We start from the raw sequence: 19564 nt of genomic DNA, 5'->3' as shown, positions 1-19564 counted from the left end.
AGTATTGATCTGTCAGCAAACATATGCACAAGACCTTTCTTGATGAGGTAATAAGGTGTGCTAGTATTGTCTCCCATTTGTGACTTGGATTCTCATCTTTATATGGTGGCTATGACAGACAAATGATTCTAGCCTTCTTTTATGGCTAATGCCCTTCGTATCTGGGGATACCTCTGTGTCCTCTAACTATGATGAGTCCCTGCAGTTTCCTACAAGCTCTCAATTACAGCCTTGGCTTGTGTTTTGTTTGGGGATCTCATTCTATAGCTTAGCCCAGGCTGGCCTGGTATTCACTATGTAGCCCAGGCTAGCTTTTAACTGGCAATTCTCCTCTGTGTTGGAATTATAGGTGGATGACCACACTGGGTTTAGCTCTAACTTCAAATCAGCTTAAAAACTACAGAACTGTTCCTGGCTTTAGTCTTTAATTTTATTTTCAGACTAAACCATTTCACAGCCGTGTGTGTATATGGCATGAGAAGGAGTTACAGCTCGTTCTTTCTCATCAGCAGGTCCAGATTGTCCCAGCGCCCGGTTCCAACTCTCCTGTCTCCTGAACTGTTTTATGGTTGTTTTGAGAAGGTCGTTGGGGGTTAACCCCAGCTTCAGTTGTGGTCAGAGAACATTACTTATTTTTGGTTATTTTTTTATCATCGTTATTATTTTATGTGGATTCTGCCTGCGTGTACACCTGTTTGAGGGTGTCAGATCCTCTGGAACTGGAGTTACAGACAGTTATGAGCTGCCATGTGGGTGTTGGGAATTGAACCCAGGTCCTCTGGAAGAGCAGCCAGTGCTCTTAGCTGCTGAGCCATCTCTCCAGCCCTACACTTTTTCTTCATTATTATTATTGTGCGTGTGTGTGATGTGTGATGTGTGAGTGTGTGCATGCCATGGTACCTGTGTGAGAGGATGATCTTGTGGAGTCAGTTCTCCTGTCTTTACATGGATGTGGGAACTAAAATCCGGTGGCTTGCACGTCAAATGCTTTCTTTACTCATCAAGCCACTTGTGAAAGGTCACATAGCTTAGAACGAAACATCAGGAGTGCGACCCAAGGCTTTCTTACTTTCTCACCCTACTGCTAGAAAGTTCTATCTCTGGCTCTGGGGAAACCAACATGGAGATCACTGGGAAGGAGGGGACTATCAGACATACCTGCTGCTCATATGTGCTATCCTGATAGGCCCAGGATGCTTGACCTACAGTAACCCGGACAGCTGGTCAACCAAGGTTGGCTTGATCCGGGGCACTCACCTTTAGGAGACCAATTTCCTTGACACAGTCCTGCCTGGCTTTGGCATCCATCATCTCAAAGATCTAGGGCAAGAAGAAGCCAGAAACAGAGCAGTTAAAACCAGTGCCAAAGACAGGATTCAAGCAAGCCCCTGCTTACCCTGATCCTTGCCAAGGACCCAGAGAAGTGAGAGTCCCAACTCTCGCAGCAACAGCATGAGTCAGAGACTATATTATATTGCCCAATTCACTTGGTCCCATGGTGCCTCTTATGTGGTGAGAGTCATTGTAACCAGCCCATAGCCTCTGAGGCTGTGGCTGCACTCTGATTAGTGGCATATTGTCAGTGCTCCTTCACCGGAAACCTGAAGCATAAGCCTTGTAGGGAGAGCACAGCAGCCATTATACAGAAGAATGACAGCCCAGAATGCCTCTAGAAAGGCAACAACAAACAGTATCTCAATTGCAGGGGTCTGATGTCCCAGTGCCCCAAAGAGAATGTGAGGGTCACAGGTCAATGCTGATGCTATGCAGCCAGTGTCTTTCCATCCTCTCCCATGGGTGCCTGGCTAAGCTACCCGCCCTGTTCAGGGTCTCCTAGGCCCAATGCACTTACCCTGTAGGAGAACCAGCAGAATAATGGGCTTAGGCAGCTGGGGTTGGGTGGAATGGGGATTCTAGACACATGCTGTGTGCTTCCCAGCCTGACCTTGCTGCTGTATACCTCCCCTCCATTTAGAAGGCTGACAGAGGGCAGGTTGGCCCCTTTGAGGCAAAGGCTGATATTGGTAGTTTGAGAGTTGCTACCGTTTTCCTCATCTAAAAAATGAGACAGCCCACAGGGCTACTGTCCGGTTCCCATGTCTGAACATAACCCCGTACACAGTAGGTGTCTAATGTGTGCATACTTTTCTTTTCTTTTATGTTTTACCATGGGCTAAACTTGAGTCCCCTAAGAGGTTAGGGTCATAGTGAAGCCACTTGGCCCTGAACTCACTCACCTGCACCTTCTTCAGAGCCACTGTCTTCCTGTCCAGCAGGCAGGTGGCCTTGTAAACCTCACTGAACTGTCCTCGGCCAATCTTCTTCTCAATTTGGAAGTCTGCCAGCGAGCAGCGAAAAGACAGGGTGTTTGGGAGCCTCTGTAGGAGACAGAGGTATTGGTGATCAGCTAGGCTGCAGCAAAAAGCCTAGGGCTAGATTGCTATGACCCCAGCACCCCAACAGCACCTTCTAAGCAAAGAAGAGATATCACTCCACACACCCCCCCAACAATAGGCCTGACAAGCAGACTGTGTGACAAGTGTCAGAACAATTCTAGTCTCATTCTAGGCCCACCGGTCCCTATCACCAGTCATTGTCCTGACACCGTCAGTCACCATTAGCCAGGACAGCCATTCCCCATGGGAAAGGGGACACAAGCTTCGGGTGTGCAGCTTACATCTGAGCTTCTTCTGACAACTGCCCCATCACAGTGACACAGAGAAACCAGACTTTATGGAGACGGCAGAGCCAGCACTGGAAGCAATGATGGGACAGCGGGACCTGACCAAGGATGTTGTTGAAAATATCTAATCTCAATCCTGGGTTTCTTCTACCCTGCCTTTGACCATTCAGTTCCCAGATAAAAGACACACACCCTTATATTTATAATAGGCCTTACTCAGCACTAGAGCTGGGTAGATATCTATCATCTATGCTATTATGTCTATTTCCCAGCCAATCCCACTATATAACTTGCCATGTTTTGTCTGGCCTGCTTTTAACTCCAATTAGTCACACCACATGACCACTATTTTAAGATTCTTACCCCATGGTGTCTTCTCCTCTCTCCACCTTTCTCTTTCTCCTTGTGGTCTCCACAGAGCCCAAGCCTGGGAACCTCAAGCCCTGCCTATCTCAATTCTGACCAGCTATAGGCTGTAGGCATCTTTACTCACCAACCAGAAATAACTTGAGGGCAAGGTCCCACAGCATTACTTGGGTCTACCTGGGACTCTCTTGTCTCTGGGGCAACCAGGCCTTATAGGCCCTACACTTAGCATTACAATACATAGCCACAGACCAAACCTCAACACAAGGAGACTGTGAATAATCTCTTGCCAGCCCATGCTTACACTGCCTGCTTCCCTCAGCAAGGTCAATGCTAGACTGACTTGGCTCTGAAATCTTGAGCAGCGGTGGAGGATGGTTTGGAGAGATCCCTGACTGCAGACTCAAACCAGAGGAAGATGATGTCTGCCAGGCAAACTTTTAAGGAGTGGCTAGTGTGCTACCTACCCACCAAGTGAGCGGTTCAGAGGCCAAGCTTCCCCAAGCACTGTTCACGCCCAACACGGTTGGTATAGGTGCCACCTCAGAGAGACCAAAGTGGGGCCCCACTGCTGGAAAGTGAGGGCTAGTGGGGTGCAGCAGGGCCAGCTCCCACTCTCTGCTTCTCCTCCAAGGCTCCAGTAGGAGCATAGCATTGCCAACTGCAGGAGCACAGCTGAAGTCATGCTTGCCAAGAACTAAGGTGGCTCCTGGGACCTTGGATGGAAGTAGACCTTCGGAGGTGACGATGTGCTGTTGTGCAGTAAGTGCCTATTGTGTGGTACTTGAGAGTTGCTATGAAAGCCTCCTGACAGCCTATGGTAGGACTCTTCCTGCAGGTCTAGGCCTGTACAGCAGGGACTTGAGTTCTTTGTCTGACCCCGGGCTGTGCTGATGGTGGTCCTGGGTGAGGCCCCCCTCTCTTGGCCTCAGCATCCCCCTGGTACAGTGAAGGATGGAGTGGGGTGATCACTAAGGCTACTTGTACTGTGAACACAGACAGGCCTTCTTCTCATTAGGATGGGTGGATGAGCTGTGGGCTGAAGATCCCTTGACGGTCTGCCCAACCAGGAGGCGACACTGCCCAGTTCACCAGTGGCTCCAGTCTAATGGATGTGAGGAGTAGTTGTGGGGTGACTGAGGCGGAGGTTCTAGCTCACATCTGCATATGGATGACCCAGATTTGCATTTCCTGTCACACTCCAGTCATCCCAACTAGAGAAAAGGTTTCCTGTAGTGAAGCTATGCACTGGGGGGGGGGGGGGGGGGGGGGGGCATGTCCAGGCCACTGGGGTGGGAGACTGCCAGAAAACTGCTAGGCAGGGTGCTCCTGCGGCTGCCTCTGCTCAAGTGTTGGGCATTTCATCGCACAAGGGCTCTTCAGCATCAGAGTCCTGACCCTGATTTAACTCATGGAGAGAGGGAGGGTGTAGAGTCTTCTTACCGCCACACTAGGTCTGTATGTTGCACCTCATCAGGCCTGTTTCCCAACCCAGGTTACCCTCGGCATGATCCAGTTTGCCATGCATCCAAGTGACCCTGAGTCTGTCATCTGTTCATTAGGGCTGTATTGAGGGCAGGGATGGATGCCTCAATGGGAAGTCATTCCTGGCTCCTTTGGGAAGGGATGGCCCTCGCTGTCCCTCAAACGCAGAAGAGGCAGAGTGTTGACCTGGGCTATGAAGAGGCAGGCTGCTGACCCTGCAACAATTCCACACCCACTGCTTCCTAGCACAGTGGCCCCAAGGAGAAGGCCTGCGCTGCAGAGGGAGGATGGTGTGGACTAGGAGGAGGAGGAGGAAGATGAAGAAGAGGAGGAGGGAGGAGGGGAGAAGGAAGAAGAGGAGGAGGGGGGAGGGGAGGAGGAAGAAGAGGAGGAAGAAGGAGGGGAGGAGGGAGAGGAGGAGGGAAGAGGGGAGGGAGGAGGAGGGAGCAGTCTTTATAAGCATGACCACAGACAGCAGAAGCAGCCTGGTGGGCAGGAGTCAAAGAGACAGCTGAAGTCCATGTTCACTGTCTCCAAATGCATCCTTCCTAGAAATGTCACTAGTTTTCTGAGGCCCAAGCAGGACATATAAGGGATAATGGGAGATGACTCCCTTGGGACACTTATCCTACCCCAGAAAACCCAGAGAAACCCAGGCTTTCTTTTCCAAGTCAGATCAAATTAGGCCAGAAATACCCGCCCCCCCCCCAATACCCCCTCACTAATTTGAGTTTAAAATGTTTGAACCACACTATGCCTCAGCCATCGACAAACCCTTTTCTCCCCTATGCTCACTCCCTAAACAGGAACATAAAATTACACGTTAGAAGGATAAAAATGCATTCGCCCAATTAATTTTCTGAAATCTCATTAAAAAATTTAGCCTGACTAAGTCAGACTTCTGACCTGAATTTTAATCATCTTTACACTGGATGGGCCTCGTCTCCCTCACACTGGTGACGCATCATTAATTTTAAGGCAACTGTTTCTATGATTTTAAAAAGCACACTTCATCAGCATGACATTTCCTGTAAACGAATTTCACCTTTAAAGACATCTGACATCATGTGTATGGGGGACTTACAGGAGACTGGGTTTCTACGAAGCGGAAGTGTTTTAAATATGCATTGCACAAAAGGGCTCAATTTACAAAGAGTCCACATTGTCAGACACCTTGCAAGGCCAACCCCGCTCGGCAGAGTGGCCAATTTCAAACCCACAGCCGACCTTCTTTCTTACTGCCCTCAAGAGCAAGACAGCACTTCACCTCCCTGTGAAGTGGAGCACTGGCTACTCCTCCTTCTCTGAGACCGCACTGTCAGCCCAATTGCCATCATCCCAGCTGAGGCGCCTACTATAGGCTTCATGGACCATCAGCTCACAGGCACACTCAGGAATTGCTTGTAGCACAGAGACATTATGATTGGCATTAAACATCCAAATTGCAGTACCCTCCCCCCTCGCCCTTCCCCCCCATGGGATGGTCCTGGTACCCTAGCTAGGCGAGAGCTGCAGCTGAGAGCAAGATCAGGCAAAGGCTGGAAGGAGAAGACTGGAGGGCCTTCCTCACCTCCATCTCCTACAGTTGCCGCTTCCGGGTGTACACTGCTTCCCACCCCCACCCCCATTTTACCCTCCCTGAGGCCTGGAGCCTATGAATATGCTCTCTATTCTGTCCCTGACTGCTGGCCATTCACTGGGCAGAACCAGCCACCCATTCTCTGTTCTTCCCCAAGCCCTTCAGTGTCCTTTTATCAGTTTATAGAGGGGTCTCCAGTAGGCTGTGAGTACCAAGGGCCAGTACTCAAAGAAAGACCTGAAACAATCATGTTCTAAATTTACAATCAGTAGCCAATATTCTTCAATGGTGTGTGTGTGTGTGTGTGTGTGTGTGTGTGTGTGTGTGTTCATGCACATGGAGGGTGCATGTCAATCATTCTCTACATTTTGAGACAGGGTCTCTCACTGAAGTCAGAGCTCACCAAATTCAGAGGGGCTGGATAGTCAGTGAGCCCCCAGAGATTCACATGTCTCCCTCTTTCCTGGTTCTGGGTTAGAGAAGTACGCCACCTTGTACAGCATTTACGTGGATGCTAAAATCTGAACTCAGGTCATGCTTGCATGGCAGGTACACTATTGACTGAGCCATCTTCCCAGCTCCTTGAGTTTCAATAGCCATTAGAATTTGGTCATTAAACTTTACCCATCCACCATCACATCTTTGAGAGGGTTTGCATATAAATTTTGTTCTGTGAAACACACCCATGGACAGCTGCCCCCAGACCCCTGCAGAGTATGCGCATGCCTCTCTCCAAATAGAAGTGGACTCTGATTGCCCAGAGCAGGCTTCTGAAGACAGCAGGGACTTCTCACACAAGGAAACCTTCCCCTTTTATACAAGCTGCATGGTTCTCCATGGGGTTCCCCTTCTTGACTTTATATGTCCATTCACTGGGATGTCAGTGAAAGCCTAGCCTTTCTCAGTGAATGTGGACCTCACAGGCCAACAGTAGGATTCAGCAGACAGATTTCCATGTGCTGTTGGCTCTCTTGGTTTCTGTAAAACCACTAGCTCTGGGACTAAAATGTTAACAAAGCCATAGGTGGACTGTTAGGAACTCCTGACCTTTCTGCCTCGAGAGGGTAAATATAACTGTGAGAGCTTTGGCTTTGAAACAATTCATAATAATTTTTCAATTATAAAAGTAAAGTCTATAGCTGGGTGTGTTGGGCCACACCTTTAATCCCAGCATTCTCGGAGGCAGAGACAGGAGAATCTCTGTGAGTTTGAGGCCATCCTGGTCTACCAAGTGAGTTCCAGTGAAGTCTAGAGGGCCTTCCAGGACAGCCAGGGCCAGAAAAACCCTGTCTTGAAAAACCAAAAAGTAAACAAACAAACGAACAAATGAATGAACGAATGGTCTACACATGGCATTTCCTTGACATACCTGATGCTGGGTCCCATGCTGGATGTTTAAATCATATCAATGTAATTGAGACTTTGCAGATGTCTCAGGATGGTGGTGCTAGCATTGTCTCTACTCTACAGATGAGAAAACTGAGGCTGAGACACTTTGTTCCCATCCTCAGAGCAGGTACAGCCTCATTCCTTGTTCCAAGGATGGCTTGCTGGGTCACACGCCTCCTGCCATAAAGAGACTCCACTCCATTCCAAGCATTTCAGGATGCTGACATGAACAGGTTTGTGCCACACTCCCCAGATGGGGTCAAGACATAGGCACTGAGAGGACTGAGGATATGCCTGGCTGGCCTCCATCTCCATCCCAGCCTGGAGCTAGCATAGCATACTTGGCCATGCACCCCAAGTTTTCAAGCCTGGCCAGGTACACAGGTGGGACCAGGGCATCCTTGCCTGACAGCCACTGCCCAGAGCAGCCGACACTGAGTGATTGCATCTAATTACACTTAACTATGTCGTCACCCGCTCCAACATGTGCAACAAGCAGCGGAGGACACTGTCACCGCTGCCTCCTCGCCTCGCCTCGCCTCGCACGAGAAATAATTACGGGCCTCTCTCCTCTGCCAAATGAGCCTGTAATTAACCCTAATTGCTCGAAATGCAACTGGCTAATTCTGGGAGATTAATCAAGGGGGATTCGATTGTTAGTGAATGACTTAATGTGACAAATGGCTACATTACCTAAGCAGGCCCCGCTGCCCCAGCCATCAGCATCATGTCCTGGCCCAGCTCAGGAGCTGTGCCTCTCCAGATTCTACCTGGAAACTGACCACCACATCCAGCGCAAACCACATAGTTGTCCTGGGACAGTCTGCATACTTGTGCCCACTGTCCATGAGCTCAGGTGTCATCTTTGTGTAGGTCGGTAGTAAGACACTCTCTTGGGCTGACATAGCCCTATGCCATAGATCACAACACAGCCAAGACTGCAAGCAAATACAAATTCAAAACCCACCTGGCTCCCTGAGCAGCTGTCTGTGCAGTTTAAAATTTGCACAATGGGCAGACCCTTAGTCTTCTACCCAGAACTAGGGTGTCAGAAGCTATGACAGTCTCCCACGAAGCAGGAATATGGCTGTCTTTAATATCCCTCTGATTTATGTCTTACAGCCTCAGGAAAAAGCTGACCCTGCCCACAGGGTCCTAAAGGATCTGGAGCACGCACCAAGCTTGCCATCCTCCAGACCACTGTCTGTCCCTTTCTTACAGAGGTCATCCCTCTCACTTGCTTCACTGGGGACTCTGGAGCCATGGGGATTCCTTCTGTTGGGTATTTTAATGTTTCTATCCCAGGAGATTTTGTGTTCCCTGAGAGCTGACCTGGGCCTGCCTCATATAGCCACACCCTAGGCAGTCCACTGCACATAATGGTATATTTTGAAATACAGATGTATTTCACTGACTCAGTGGTATAGAGCATGCCTCTGTGCATGAGGCTGGAGATATCCTTCATCTAGTAGGCATAGATGAGAAGGAGTAAACATCCCAAGGCCAGGGCCACACAGGGGGCATGCGCACGGGTGTGGGGGAATGCATGTGGGTGCAGGGAACACACAAGGTATGGGACATGGGTGGGAAGTCTCCTCAGAGAGTAGTATTTGGCCTTGTGGTCTGAAGGGAGACTGGGAAGGGCATTCTAGGTCGGGGAACAGTTTACAAAGGCACTGAGTGTGGCAAAGGCACTCAAAGCCACCTTTAGAGCAGAACCAAAGGTTCTAAGGCATCAAAAGCCAGGGTGATCTGGGCACAGGGAGGCCATCTCTAGACCACAAGATTGAAGACAGCCAAACATAATTCAGACCAAAGCAGAGGTCGACAGTGGCCCAGGACACGCAAGAGCTTTCTGTCCATTCCTGTGCCCCTCTTCTCCATGCACAGAGCTGCAGATGTGGAGCTGCCCCTCAACGGAAACCAAACATCTTTGAATTAAGTACAGGGCCACGCCCCAGGCCTGGGAGCATCCAGCGAGATGTCTGTGTGGCATGCTACGCAGCTCCCTACAGGTAGGAAAGGTCGAACAAAGGATCCTCAGTGTTCTGGGACACAAAAGAATGGGCTTACCTGTGGGTCTGGAGGGGGTGCAGGCCCCAGTGCATGGCAGAGGTGGTTCGGGCTCCCTCCATGAGGCATGTGGCTGGGCTGTCCTGCCATCCTGCATGCCAGCCTTACAAGGTCACGGGCTGCAACAGAAAATAGGAACCTGGTCACTTTCTCCTCCTAGCCACCAATTTCATTTTACAGATGGGAGAGCAGAGGGCACAGATGTCACTCTGCTCATGGTCACCTAGTTCACAAGTCACCAGTCTGGGACATAACACCCCAGAGGGTACTCTCTCTCCATGAGGTTGTGCTGCTTCAGTGGCTAGGTCTGTCCACTGGAAGGAGGGCACAGAGGTACTCTGCAGGGAAATGAGGACTCTCCATTCCAGGCCTGCACGGAGGCCCGCATCACTTACTTTCTTTTTGCTGAGATAAAACACCATGGCCAAAAGCAACTTTTAGAAAACAGTTTATTTTGGCTTATGGTTTCACCGTATGGTTAAGAGACCATACTGGCAGGGACAACATGGCTGCCAGAACACGGAGCTGAGAACTTGCATCCTTTATCAAAAGCATAAAACAGAGAGAGTGAGCTGGAAGTAGGATGAGGTTATAGAATCTGAAAGCCAGCCCTCAGTGATGTACTTCTTACGGCAAGGTACGCCACCGAAACTTCCCAACAGCAGCACCAACCTGAGCCATTGTGGGACACTTCTCACTGAAACTCCCATAAAACCTCAGCTTCTACCCTCACTACCAGACATTTTTCTACATCCTTTCGGTAGGTCTGTTCTGCTGTCCCCAACACCCCATATAAGCCCAATGGGCAACCTTAGTGGTCAGGAGAACCAAGCCAGACTCTGGTAGTACATAGCAGACATGGTAACACTGGAGGGTACACGTTCTTGTGGACCTCCAGGTAGGTTAGCTCTCATGGCCAGGACTGACCTGATGATGCCCATGCTATGTGCCCAATTATGAGCAGAAGTCAGTCAAGTGTCTCCCTACTCCTGGGCGAGTGCCTTCTACTCCTGGTGTTAGAGGCAGCTTCTAGCTTCCCCATCACACTGGCCTCTTTGTGGCAAAAATCAAGGCTGACATGCATGGGAGCTTTCTGGCTAGGGGAATGATTCTCTTGTGTGGGAAAGCCTGCATATACCCCGTAGTATGTCTTTAACATCTTCTGAGGGCCAGGCTTGGACTTGGGCTCCTACAAGGCATATGGAAGGCATCACTGTAGCTCAGTTAAGTAGGAAAACCCTGAAGCATCTACAGACTCACTCTTTGTGTCCCAATTCTAGTCTGAACTCCAGGGGTGCTGACCCAGGCTCCTGAGCAGCTGTGCTATATATAGTTCCTAGAGAGCCAGAAGCCCCTATGAATCATGAATGACCTTCCTAACATCTCAAGGGAATAAGCACACAAGCTGGTCAGTCCTGTCTCACATTTGTGTAACCCACATGGCAAGGCTAAGAGACTATTTGAACTAGCTCGTTTTCTGTTACTATACCAAAATGCCTGAGTCTGGACAACTTTATAAAGAAATTTTTTATTGAGCTCACAGTTTTGGAGATTCAAGGGCCCGATCAGCACTGGCAGGAACCTCTGCCAGGCTAATATTACACTGGCAGAGACTCTGGGAAAAAAGAACAGATCCCGTGGCCAGTCAGGAATCCAGACAGTCAGACAGTCAGGGGTCAGACTTGAACTTTTATAAACAATTTAACCTCATGAAAAATAATCCTTCCTGGAGGCAGTGCCCCTGTGACCTAATGACCTCCTACTAAGCTCTACCATTTAAAGGTCCCAACATCTCTTACCAGCAGTAAGACAGGAATCAGCACCATTGCTGTTGTTAGAACGGATATCCTGCAGATCTGGTCGGACTGTAAGTCACTCCACGACCCCTCTAAATCACCAGCCACATCAACCAGATGTGTTTGTAGCTTCCGGGTACACCAGGGGTACCTAGTCCACTACAGCAGGCACCCTGGCCTCCAGCGTCATTGTTCCTGCGCCCCTGGCAGCCCTTAAACTCCACTGTCTCTGAGTGGGCGCAAATGTGTGTGTGTGTGTGTGCATGTGTGTGGATACGTACATGTGTGTGCAAGTACATGGCAGAGGTCGACATGGTGCACTCATCAAAACCTTCCCTTCTTTGTATCTGGTTGCTAGGGATTGAACTCAGGTCCTCATGTTTCTCCCCAGCCCATCACTGATCTTTGAGGCATTTATCTATTCCACAGCGCATAAAATCAAAAACAGAAAGTGAGGCCACAGGTCCTCTGCCAAGACCAGCACAGCTCATGTGGATTTCTACTGTCTGTGACATTAACCACCTTTGATGTGGCTTATCCTCACGTGTGGGGATACACATGCGTAGTCTCTGACTGAGGATACACTGCATCACGGGCAGGTCTCTCCCTCCCTGAGTCCCTCTGTGCAGGCCTTACAGGGGATGCAAATGGGCCCAGATGCTCTCAGAATCTTCCATCTTCTCACCGTCTGGCTGAGCAACCAACTGCAGCATCCCTCCCGCCTTCCCCCCGCCCCCCCCATGGTGACATGGTGGAGGAGCTGGGTACAAAAAGCCCCAGGATAAACAGATAAGCGCGGAGAAGCTTCCTCAGGCACTGTTGTTACTCAGGGGGAAAGCCTGTGACAACAAACTGGGCATAAGAGTGAGCCCGATGTAAAATGCGCATGAATTTGAAGAGGAAGCCAGAGGCTCCCGCAGGCTTAGCAGCTGATGCGGCCAACACCCTCCTCATCCCTCAGGGTGACATGTTCACCGTCCTCTGCCCTTAGGGGGACCTCTGGGAAAAAGATGGAGAACTGTCTTCAGGAGAAGGTTCCATCTTCATCTTAGAAGGCTCCAGAATGGGCCCACAGGCTGCCCTGTCCTGGGCATTCATGTTATCTGTTCTGCCTACCTAACTGACTGAACTGTCTCTGAATTCCCTTTCCCTCATTCTGCCTCCAGCCTTCAGGTGTTTGGGGCTGAGGACTAGGGGTGGGGTGGGGTGGGGGTACTACGTGTGAATCTGCACTCTTTCACAAACTAACTGGGACCTTGGGCAAATCTCACTGAGCTGCCTGGCAGCTCTTTAGGAAGGCCACGCCCCTCCTGGATCAGACCTCCAAACAGCTATATGGACCTTACTTGGGGTGCCAGGACTATGACAAGGGGCCCAAGCCACCTCTGAAGATAACATGATAACAGATAACGATGACAATTGTTGCATGGGCCCTTAATACGTCCTTCATCCTGTATACTTTAATGTGACCTCATGAGCTAGAGGCTGCAATCAGGCCACTGAGCAAATGAGGCATGAGGAGGTTGAAAGGCTCGCCCAGGCCGCATGGATAAGCAGTGGGGCCAGGATTTAGACCTAAGTGGCATCCTTTCCTGAGGCTACCACACTGTCATCTTTTTCAGTGGCACTCTGTAGACTGAGCCCTGTCTCCACACAAGAGCCATGATGTAGGGCCAGTGCACAAGTTTGGGAGCTGTGGAGCACCCTAGGACCAGTGCTCACAAGGGGCCTTTGGTCCAACACAGGCCACTGGGCAGAACCTGCAGAGGCACTGTGTTCCGGATCACACCCAGCTGCTGTCCACATTTATCTCTTCTAGCAATCCCCCCCCCACCTCCACCCCCACCCCAGGCATCCAATCAGTGACACACAGACCCATGCAGAACCCAGTGACACCTGCCATGCAGAGTTCCCCAGGGTAGAGAAGAAGACAGCCCAGCCTGACAAGCACCAAGGGGAATGCTGCAGATGGAAGGAGTCCAGCAGAGAATGGGGGGAGGGCCCTTCTTAATGGGTCAGCGTCTTCAAGGCTTTGGGGAAACTCATAATAGGTAGGGGAACTGAGGCTCAAAGCCATATGCCCAATAAGCCACAGATGAGAATTGGGTTCAGACTTCAGTGTCCCTCCTTCCAGGGCTTTTGGTCCCCAGGGAGTCACGGCAGAGCAGGACTTAAGGAGAGCTGCACTCTGTAATACCCAACCTCCACACATTGTACATTTCTACAAAAAACTCTGCTTCCTCCAGAGTCAGATGCAGGTAAGGGCATCTGGAGGGAGACATGGAGTGCAGGGACAGAGCAGAGGTAAACGCTTTGAGTAATATGGGGAGTCTCCTGGCCCAGTCACCCTGGGGATTCCGGGATCCTCCAGCCCCTGCCATGCTGCACAACAATGAGTCAGTGGCTGCCAAGCCCAAGCCAGGGGTCAAAAATCTGTGGAATGTGACCCAGAGCCACAGGCCTCGCAGAACCATCTCAGACTGCTTTTCCTCTGAATCGAGCAAATGCTTGTGCTCCGAGGTGCTGTGCCGTGTGCACACACCATGTAACCTCTCACCTAGGCTCCTGGCTTTGGTGTAGAGAGCAACAAAGAGCTGTGACGTGTGCACCAGGCAGCCAGAGATGACCCTGGAACAATGTAGGGTTCAAGAGGGACATGCTAGAGAGCTTGATTGCTGAGCTAAAAATGTTACCCCATTTTCCTACAACGAGAGCCTGTTTCCTAACATGGCAGCCGGGTGAACAAGCAGATGGATCTCTGAGAGTATCTTGGTGGGTCACACATTCAGTGGAAAGTGTCACAAGTTCTGGCCACTGTAAGCATTATTTATGCAATGCTCACAGAGTAATGGAGGGTAAGTGCCTGCACTAATGGTATCCATGGGGGCTGAGGTTCAGTCAGGGACATACACTTGCCCAAAGTTATACTGCATATGTCTTCCTTCATGTGAACTGTGGCCACTCTGCCTGGCCTTGAACTAAGCTCTCTCTCACATGGCAGGAACCTAGGGAAACAGAGGAGGCTGGAGGCTGAACTAGGTTGGATTTGAAGTTCCAATTGGCCTTTTTCCCAGGACTGTCACCCGAGACTTGCCTCTCAACTTCTGGGGACTTAATCTTGGGGTAAGTTCTACCTTTATCTACCTTCATTGACCCTCACAAGACTGGTGGGTCCTAGACACTGTCACTGTGAGAGATGACTGTGCCCAGAGCAGATGTGTCTACCTTGATCCTAATGACAGAAACCTAGTTTGGGTGCCCACTACCCAAAGGGCAGCCTAGAGTTGGAGGCCCAAGGCCCAGTAAGGAGACATAGCAGGTCCCAGCTCCTGGCCACTTATGGGGTCAAGCTTATACAGCTTCATCATTAGCCAACATCCACAGGTCTTTACCCTCTCCTAAGATGAGGTGCCATTACCCCACTGTGCAGATGAGAAACTGAGGCTCCAAAAAAGACCATGACTTGTCAAAGTAAACCTACAAAGTGACCAGGGCACCACCTGATCAGCTTCTCAAAGCAAGGAAGAAGGCCAGCTGGTGAGAGGCAAACTGGAATGCATGTCACATGGACCAGTTATTGGGGAACTTGATAGTAGCATGGTTGGTACTAGGTATACTCCATGTGATTGCTAGAATCCACATGCAGAGGAGGAAATGAAAGTCAGGTTGGTTGAGTGACAGTCCAAAGTTACACTGGAGGCAACAGAATCAACTGACACTTGAAACCAAGTCTTCCTATGTCCATCCGCACAGCCTTGGAAGAGCACACAAATACACGCAAGGATTGACTGAATGAGTCCAACCCCGGGGATGCAGCTATGGCGAAGTGCATTCTCCCAGCCGGTGCCCCTTCCCTAATGGTCTCCGGTTAAGCAGATGTTATTGGGTTTTCACTTGACAGGAAACAGTCAGAGCTCAGGCCAGAATTCTGAGAGCTGGTTAGGCTAGAAAAGACACAGATGGAGTCTGGTTTCCAGACTGGTCCTGTGTCCCTCTAACCCTTCAGAATCTCTTCCCTCCAGATCACATACACTACGCAGACTCTGCAGCTCCACGGTCAGTGCACACCTGGCTTCTCTGAAAGCATGTCACAATGAGGTCCGACACGGGCCTCTTTCTCAGGCAGTGGGGGCCACCCTAAGGTGGGCCTGAGAGACATGGAGCCAGTATCCTAGAGCACGGGGTTCCCCACTTTCTTCTCCTCTCCCCTCCCTTTCCCTTACCTATTCCCTCCTTGCATCCCTGCCCACTGCACTACCTTTATCTTCCTCCTGCAAGCCTAGGATTCTTCTGAGGTACTCCAGACCCAGCCACACCCTCACAGATGCTGCTTAAGGCCTGCCCTTTCTTAGTCCCCATCTCAGCCAGAACTAGGCTCCACCCCAAGCTTCACCTTCCCTCACAGGCCTGAGTGGTCTTGTTGATTCTGTCTCCCAAGTCTCCCTCCCAAAGGTCCCCTCCTAGACATAACCCTTCCCAGATCCTGTAGTCCTCAACACCCTTGGCCTTACCACTGATTTTTGTGTGTCTTCTGGTATGCAGATTGTGTACACATATGCAGAGACCAGAGGAGGCCTTCCTTCGGGTGTCTTCTACTCTCTGATTCGTTCCCTGAGACAAGGATGGTCGCGAGCAAGTCGGAGCCATCCTCCTGCCACCTTCTCCCCAAAGCCCCAACTTGGGCTGTGGTCATAGGCCTAACTATACACATAGAGCTTGGTGTCTGGGTGTTGGGATATGAACTCACACAATAAGTGTTCTTACCTGCTGAGCAGCTTCCTCACCCTGAAGGTATTTCTTAACAGTCTGCAAGGCTTTCCAGGCAAAGGCCACAGGTCAGAGTGAGGTGTTCCCAAGCCATGCCCAGCTGGCACTAGCGTGCCCACTACAATCCCAGACCCCTGCACCACAGCTGCACTACACAGCCTCCCTGCCCTTCCATAGCACCCCAGTCTTTCCAGACTTCTCCATGTACCAGCCTTTGCCCAGAAGACCTACCAATGACCTCTTAATTCACAAGGTCACACTCACTACCAGGTCAGGTCTCTGGCCTGCCTTGGGCTCAGGGATTTGTGGGATCTTGGGAAAGTGTCATCCTCTATGTGAGTTCCAAGTTCTGTAGAAGGAAGGGGCATCCGAACTTTCTTAGGTGCTCTCTAAGGATAGAGTGAGCAACTGGGTAGCAGCAAGGACAGCTTTTCCCAGTATGACAGGGTCCACACGGATTTCCCCTAAAACCAACACTTGGGGACACAGACTGCTTCCTTTGTCATTACATCTGTTTCTGAAGCTAGCTGTCAAGAGTAGAAACTGACCATAGAGTCATCTTCAAGCTGTTAGGCTGTGGGAGGCACAGAGGTCCTTATGCACACAGATATGTACCAACGGGAATGTTAAACACACGGGCTTAAAAACACAAAAGCAGCCGGGCGTGGTGGCGCACGCCTTTAATCCCAGCACTCGGGAGGCAGAGGCAGGCGGATTTCTGAGTTCGAGGCCAGCCTGGTCTACAAAGTGAGTGCCAGGACAGCCAGGGCTACACAGAGAAACCCTGTCTCGAAAAACCAAAAAAAAAAAAAAAAAAAAAAAAAAAAAAAAAAAAACACAAAAGCAGACATGCATAATCTGTTATCTGCTCAGAATGCAGGTGGCAGATGTGGTTAATAGCCTGGTGGCCGCCTCTGCACTGTAGAACCACAGCAGATGCTACCCAGACCCTTATCCTGAGCTGGTCAATCTACAGAACCCACCTTTACTGAAGATTTCACATGTACTTTACAGAGAGTTTCCATGCAGTCATGTCTTAAGCTTTATTGTGCATGCAGGATTGATTTAATTATCTATCACCAGGAAATATTTTCACCAAATTGTGCCATGCTTGAATACATTTAAGATAAACTACTTGGATCAGACTCTCACATTTTTTTGTCAATACTGGCTACTGTCAGGTTGAACCAAACTGCCTTCTTTCCTCCCATTGATTGTTACTCTGCTAACTGTGGTGGTTCACAGATACCCAACCACCAGCACCAGCACCACCACCAGCACCACCACCAGCACAACCACCATCACCACGCCTTGCCCAGGTCTGGCACAAATGAGAGCTTTCTCACTGGCGGGTGGAGAAGCTCTCTAAAGCCTTGTAATCCCTACAGCCAAAGGTCAGACAGAAGTTATCATTCAAAACTTACCACACAGACACAAGCTCCCAGGACTTGTAAAAATCAACACTAGTTCCTGGTCACACTTCAGTTACCTTTGCAGGATAACAAAGGGACGCTAATGATCTCACTCTTTTCTCAGAGGAAGAGTGAGAGGGTGGAGTCCCACAGGGGTGGGGGTGGGGGGCTGGTTTAAACTACTCAAGATAAAGCTGAGATCTGCTAAATGTGTCCCTGTGTACACATCCCCTCCTGTGGCTGTCTACAACCCCCATTTAATAGATGAGGAAACTGAGACACGGGGAAGTTAGATGGCCTATCAAGTTGGTAAGAATAGGACCTGTGTGGTCCCAGCCCTGACTCTCTTTGAAAGTTTGAAGTGATCTTTGGAAATCACCAGGAGCCAGAAGCTACCCCAGGCTTTCTAAGAAACCTACCACCTCAGTGACTCCTGCCGTGCCTCCACCTCAGAAGTGAATTTTTCCCAGGCATTGGCAGGCTCTTCTATGTCTGAAGTAAATGGTCTCCTGGCAAAATTCACTCCTACCCCAAAACCCAACCACATGGCCTCCTCCAGGCAGCACTCTTAGATTCCCTCTCCTGCCTGCAGTGTGTCACTATCCCCTTGGCTCTGGCCCTTTGGGAAGTTTCCCTTCCCTTCCCTCAAAGGTAGAGACCAAGTCACTCACCCCCAGAGCTCAGTGGGCACAGAGGACTGTTAGATAAAGGCTACCAGTGGATTCAGGAGAAGAGACTTGCCAGAGCCACATTTCAGGGCAGAGATTCTTGAAGAGTAGAAATCCATCTATCCCATGTCCTTTCTCAGACACTATTGTTCCTACAAGCAACAGCAGGTAGAGAAAACCAGCAGAGTAGGCCCAACTGGCTCCAGATTCAAGGTCTGTCTTAAGCTTGTCCCTAGGCCCAGCAGAGTGTCAGCCATCCCTACGGGCCACGTGACCACCCCTAGCTTCAGATTCTACCCCAGGGACATGTGTTCCACCTGTCCCCACCACTACCCCAGGAGTTCTAGCAAAGCCTGGGGACTGCTTAACAGGATCCTGGCTGGCAGCACCTGCCGTGCCCCACAGCAGTGGCAAAGGTCTCTCAGGCAAGTGGCAGTGCTGCTGTTTCTGGCTGCCCCTGCTGGCAGGCAATTGAGGAAGCAGTGGGTAACAGAGGTGCAGCTAGGTCTGGTAACCCTCTGAGTTCAGGATCTGGAGGTTTCTGGGGTCTGGCTCCCTGTTATTAGCTGGGCAAGCCCCCAGGAGTGCAAGTAGCAGGAAAAGGGGACAGAGTTCCCTGTGGCAGGAGCTTGGCTAGTCTGGTACCTCCTTAAGTGAGCAGCCCCAAGGCAAGTCTACTTAGCTGAGGGTTGAGGGCTGGTACAGTACCCAAAGTCTCCATGGATCCAAATGGCCAATGAGGGTGAGGGACATGGCCCCTTCTGCCTATGCTGGGGACTTCCCCTTCCCAAGACTCTTGTCCCCAAACACCACCAAAAGGAAATTCCCCCACCTCGCACTGCTCCAAAAATAGCTGGGACTGCCACCTCCATGGTGAATGGAACTTGTCACACCCCCTACAGAGCCTCCTGCTTACCAGGAAGTACAAGCTGGCGGCAGTGGCCACCAGACGGTATGGAAGCCAATGCAGGTAGCTTAAAACCTGCTCTGGGATGGCCTGGTCAGCTCCTCATTTTATCCACAAGAAACTGAGGCAGAGGTCACCTGGGACTATAAACACAGTAGGGCTAACATCAGCCTGGAGATATCATCCCTTCTGCCCTAGACAACTCAATCAAAGGGATTCCCCACCCCCACCCCCAGGCTCTTGGACACCTGGCACTTGGACACTGGATGCCAGGAGGGAAGAGAGATCCTTCCCTTATCCCCATGTTCTACCCCACCAAGCACAACAGTCCTTGTTGGCCCTTTAAAAGCTTAGCCCTTCTCGGGCTTAGTGGGGAAAAGGCTCACTGAGCAAGTGTGAGACCCAAGTCAGCTGACACAGTAGTGTCTGTACTCCCGCG

General features: G+C 50.5%; 1 protein-coding gene across 2 annotated transcripts in view; it reads right to left on the bottom strand.

Annotated features, from left to right (window-relative positions):
* Positions 1–19564, bottom strand: part of Nek6 (NIMA related kinase 6) — a 73999-nt gene that overhangs the window by 25173 nt on the left and 29262 nt on the right. For both annotated transcript variants that reach the window (XM_021157094.2, XM_021157095.2), the window contains exons 2-4: positions 9576–9694; positions 2238–2378; positions 1258–1320 (exon numbers count right to left, since the gene is read on the bottom strand). In XM_021157094.2, coding sequence (XP_021012753.1) covers positions 1258–1320; positions 2238–2378; positions 9576–9665 — 294 coding nt within the window. In that variant the 5' untranslated portion in view covers positions 9666–9694. The remainder of the gene's footprint in view (positions 1–1257; positions 1321–2237; positions 2379–9575; positions 9695–19564) is intronic.

The sequence above is a fragment of the Mus caroli genome, chromosome 2, assembly GCF_900094665.2.
Source record: "Mus caroli chromosome 2, CAROLI_EIJ_v1.1, whole genome shotgun sequence".
NCBI classification, from domain to species: domain Eukaryota; kingdom Metazoa; phylum Chordata; class Mammalia; order Rodentia; family Muridae; genus Mus; species Mus caroli.
Note: the sequence above shows the minus strand (reverse complement) of the source record. Positions and strands in the feature narration are given on the sequence as shown.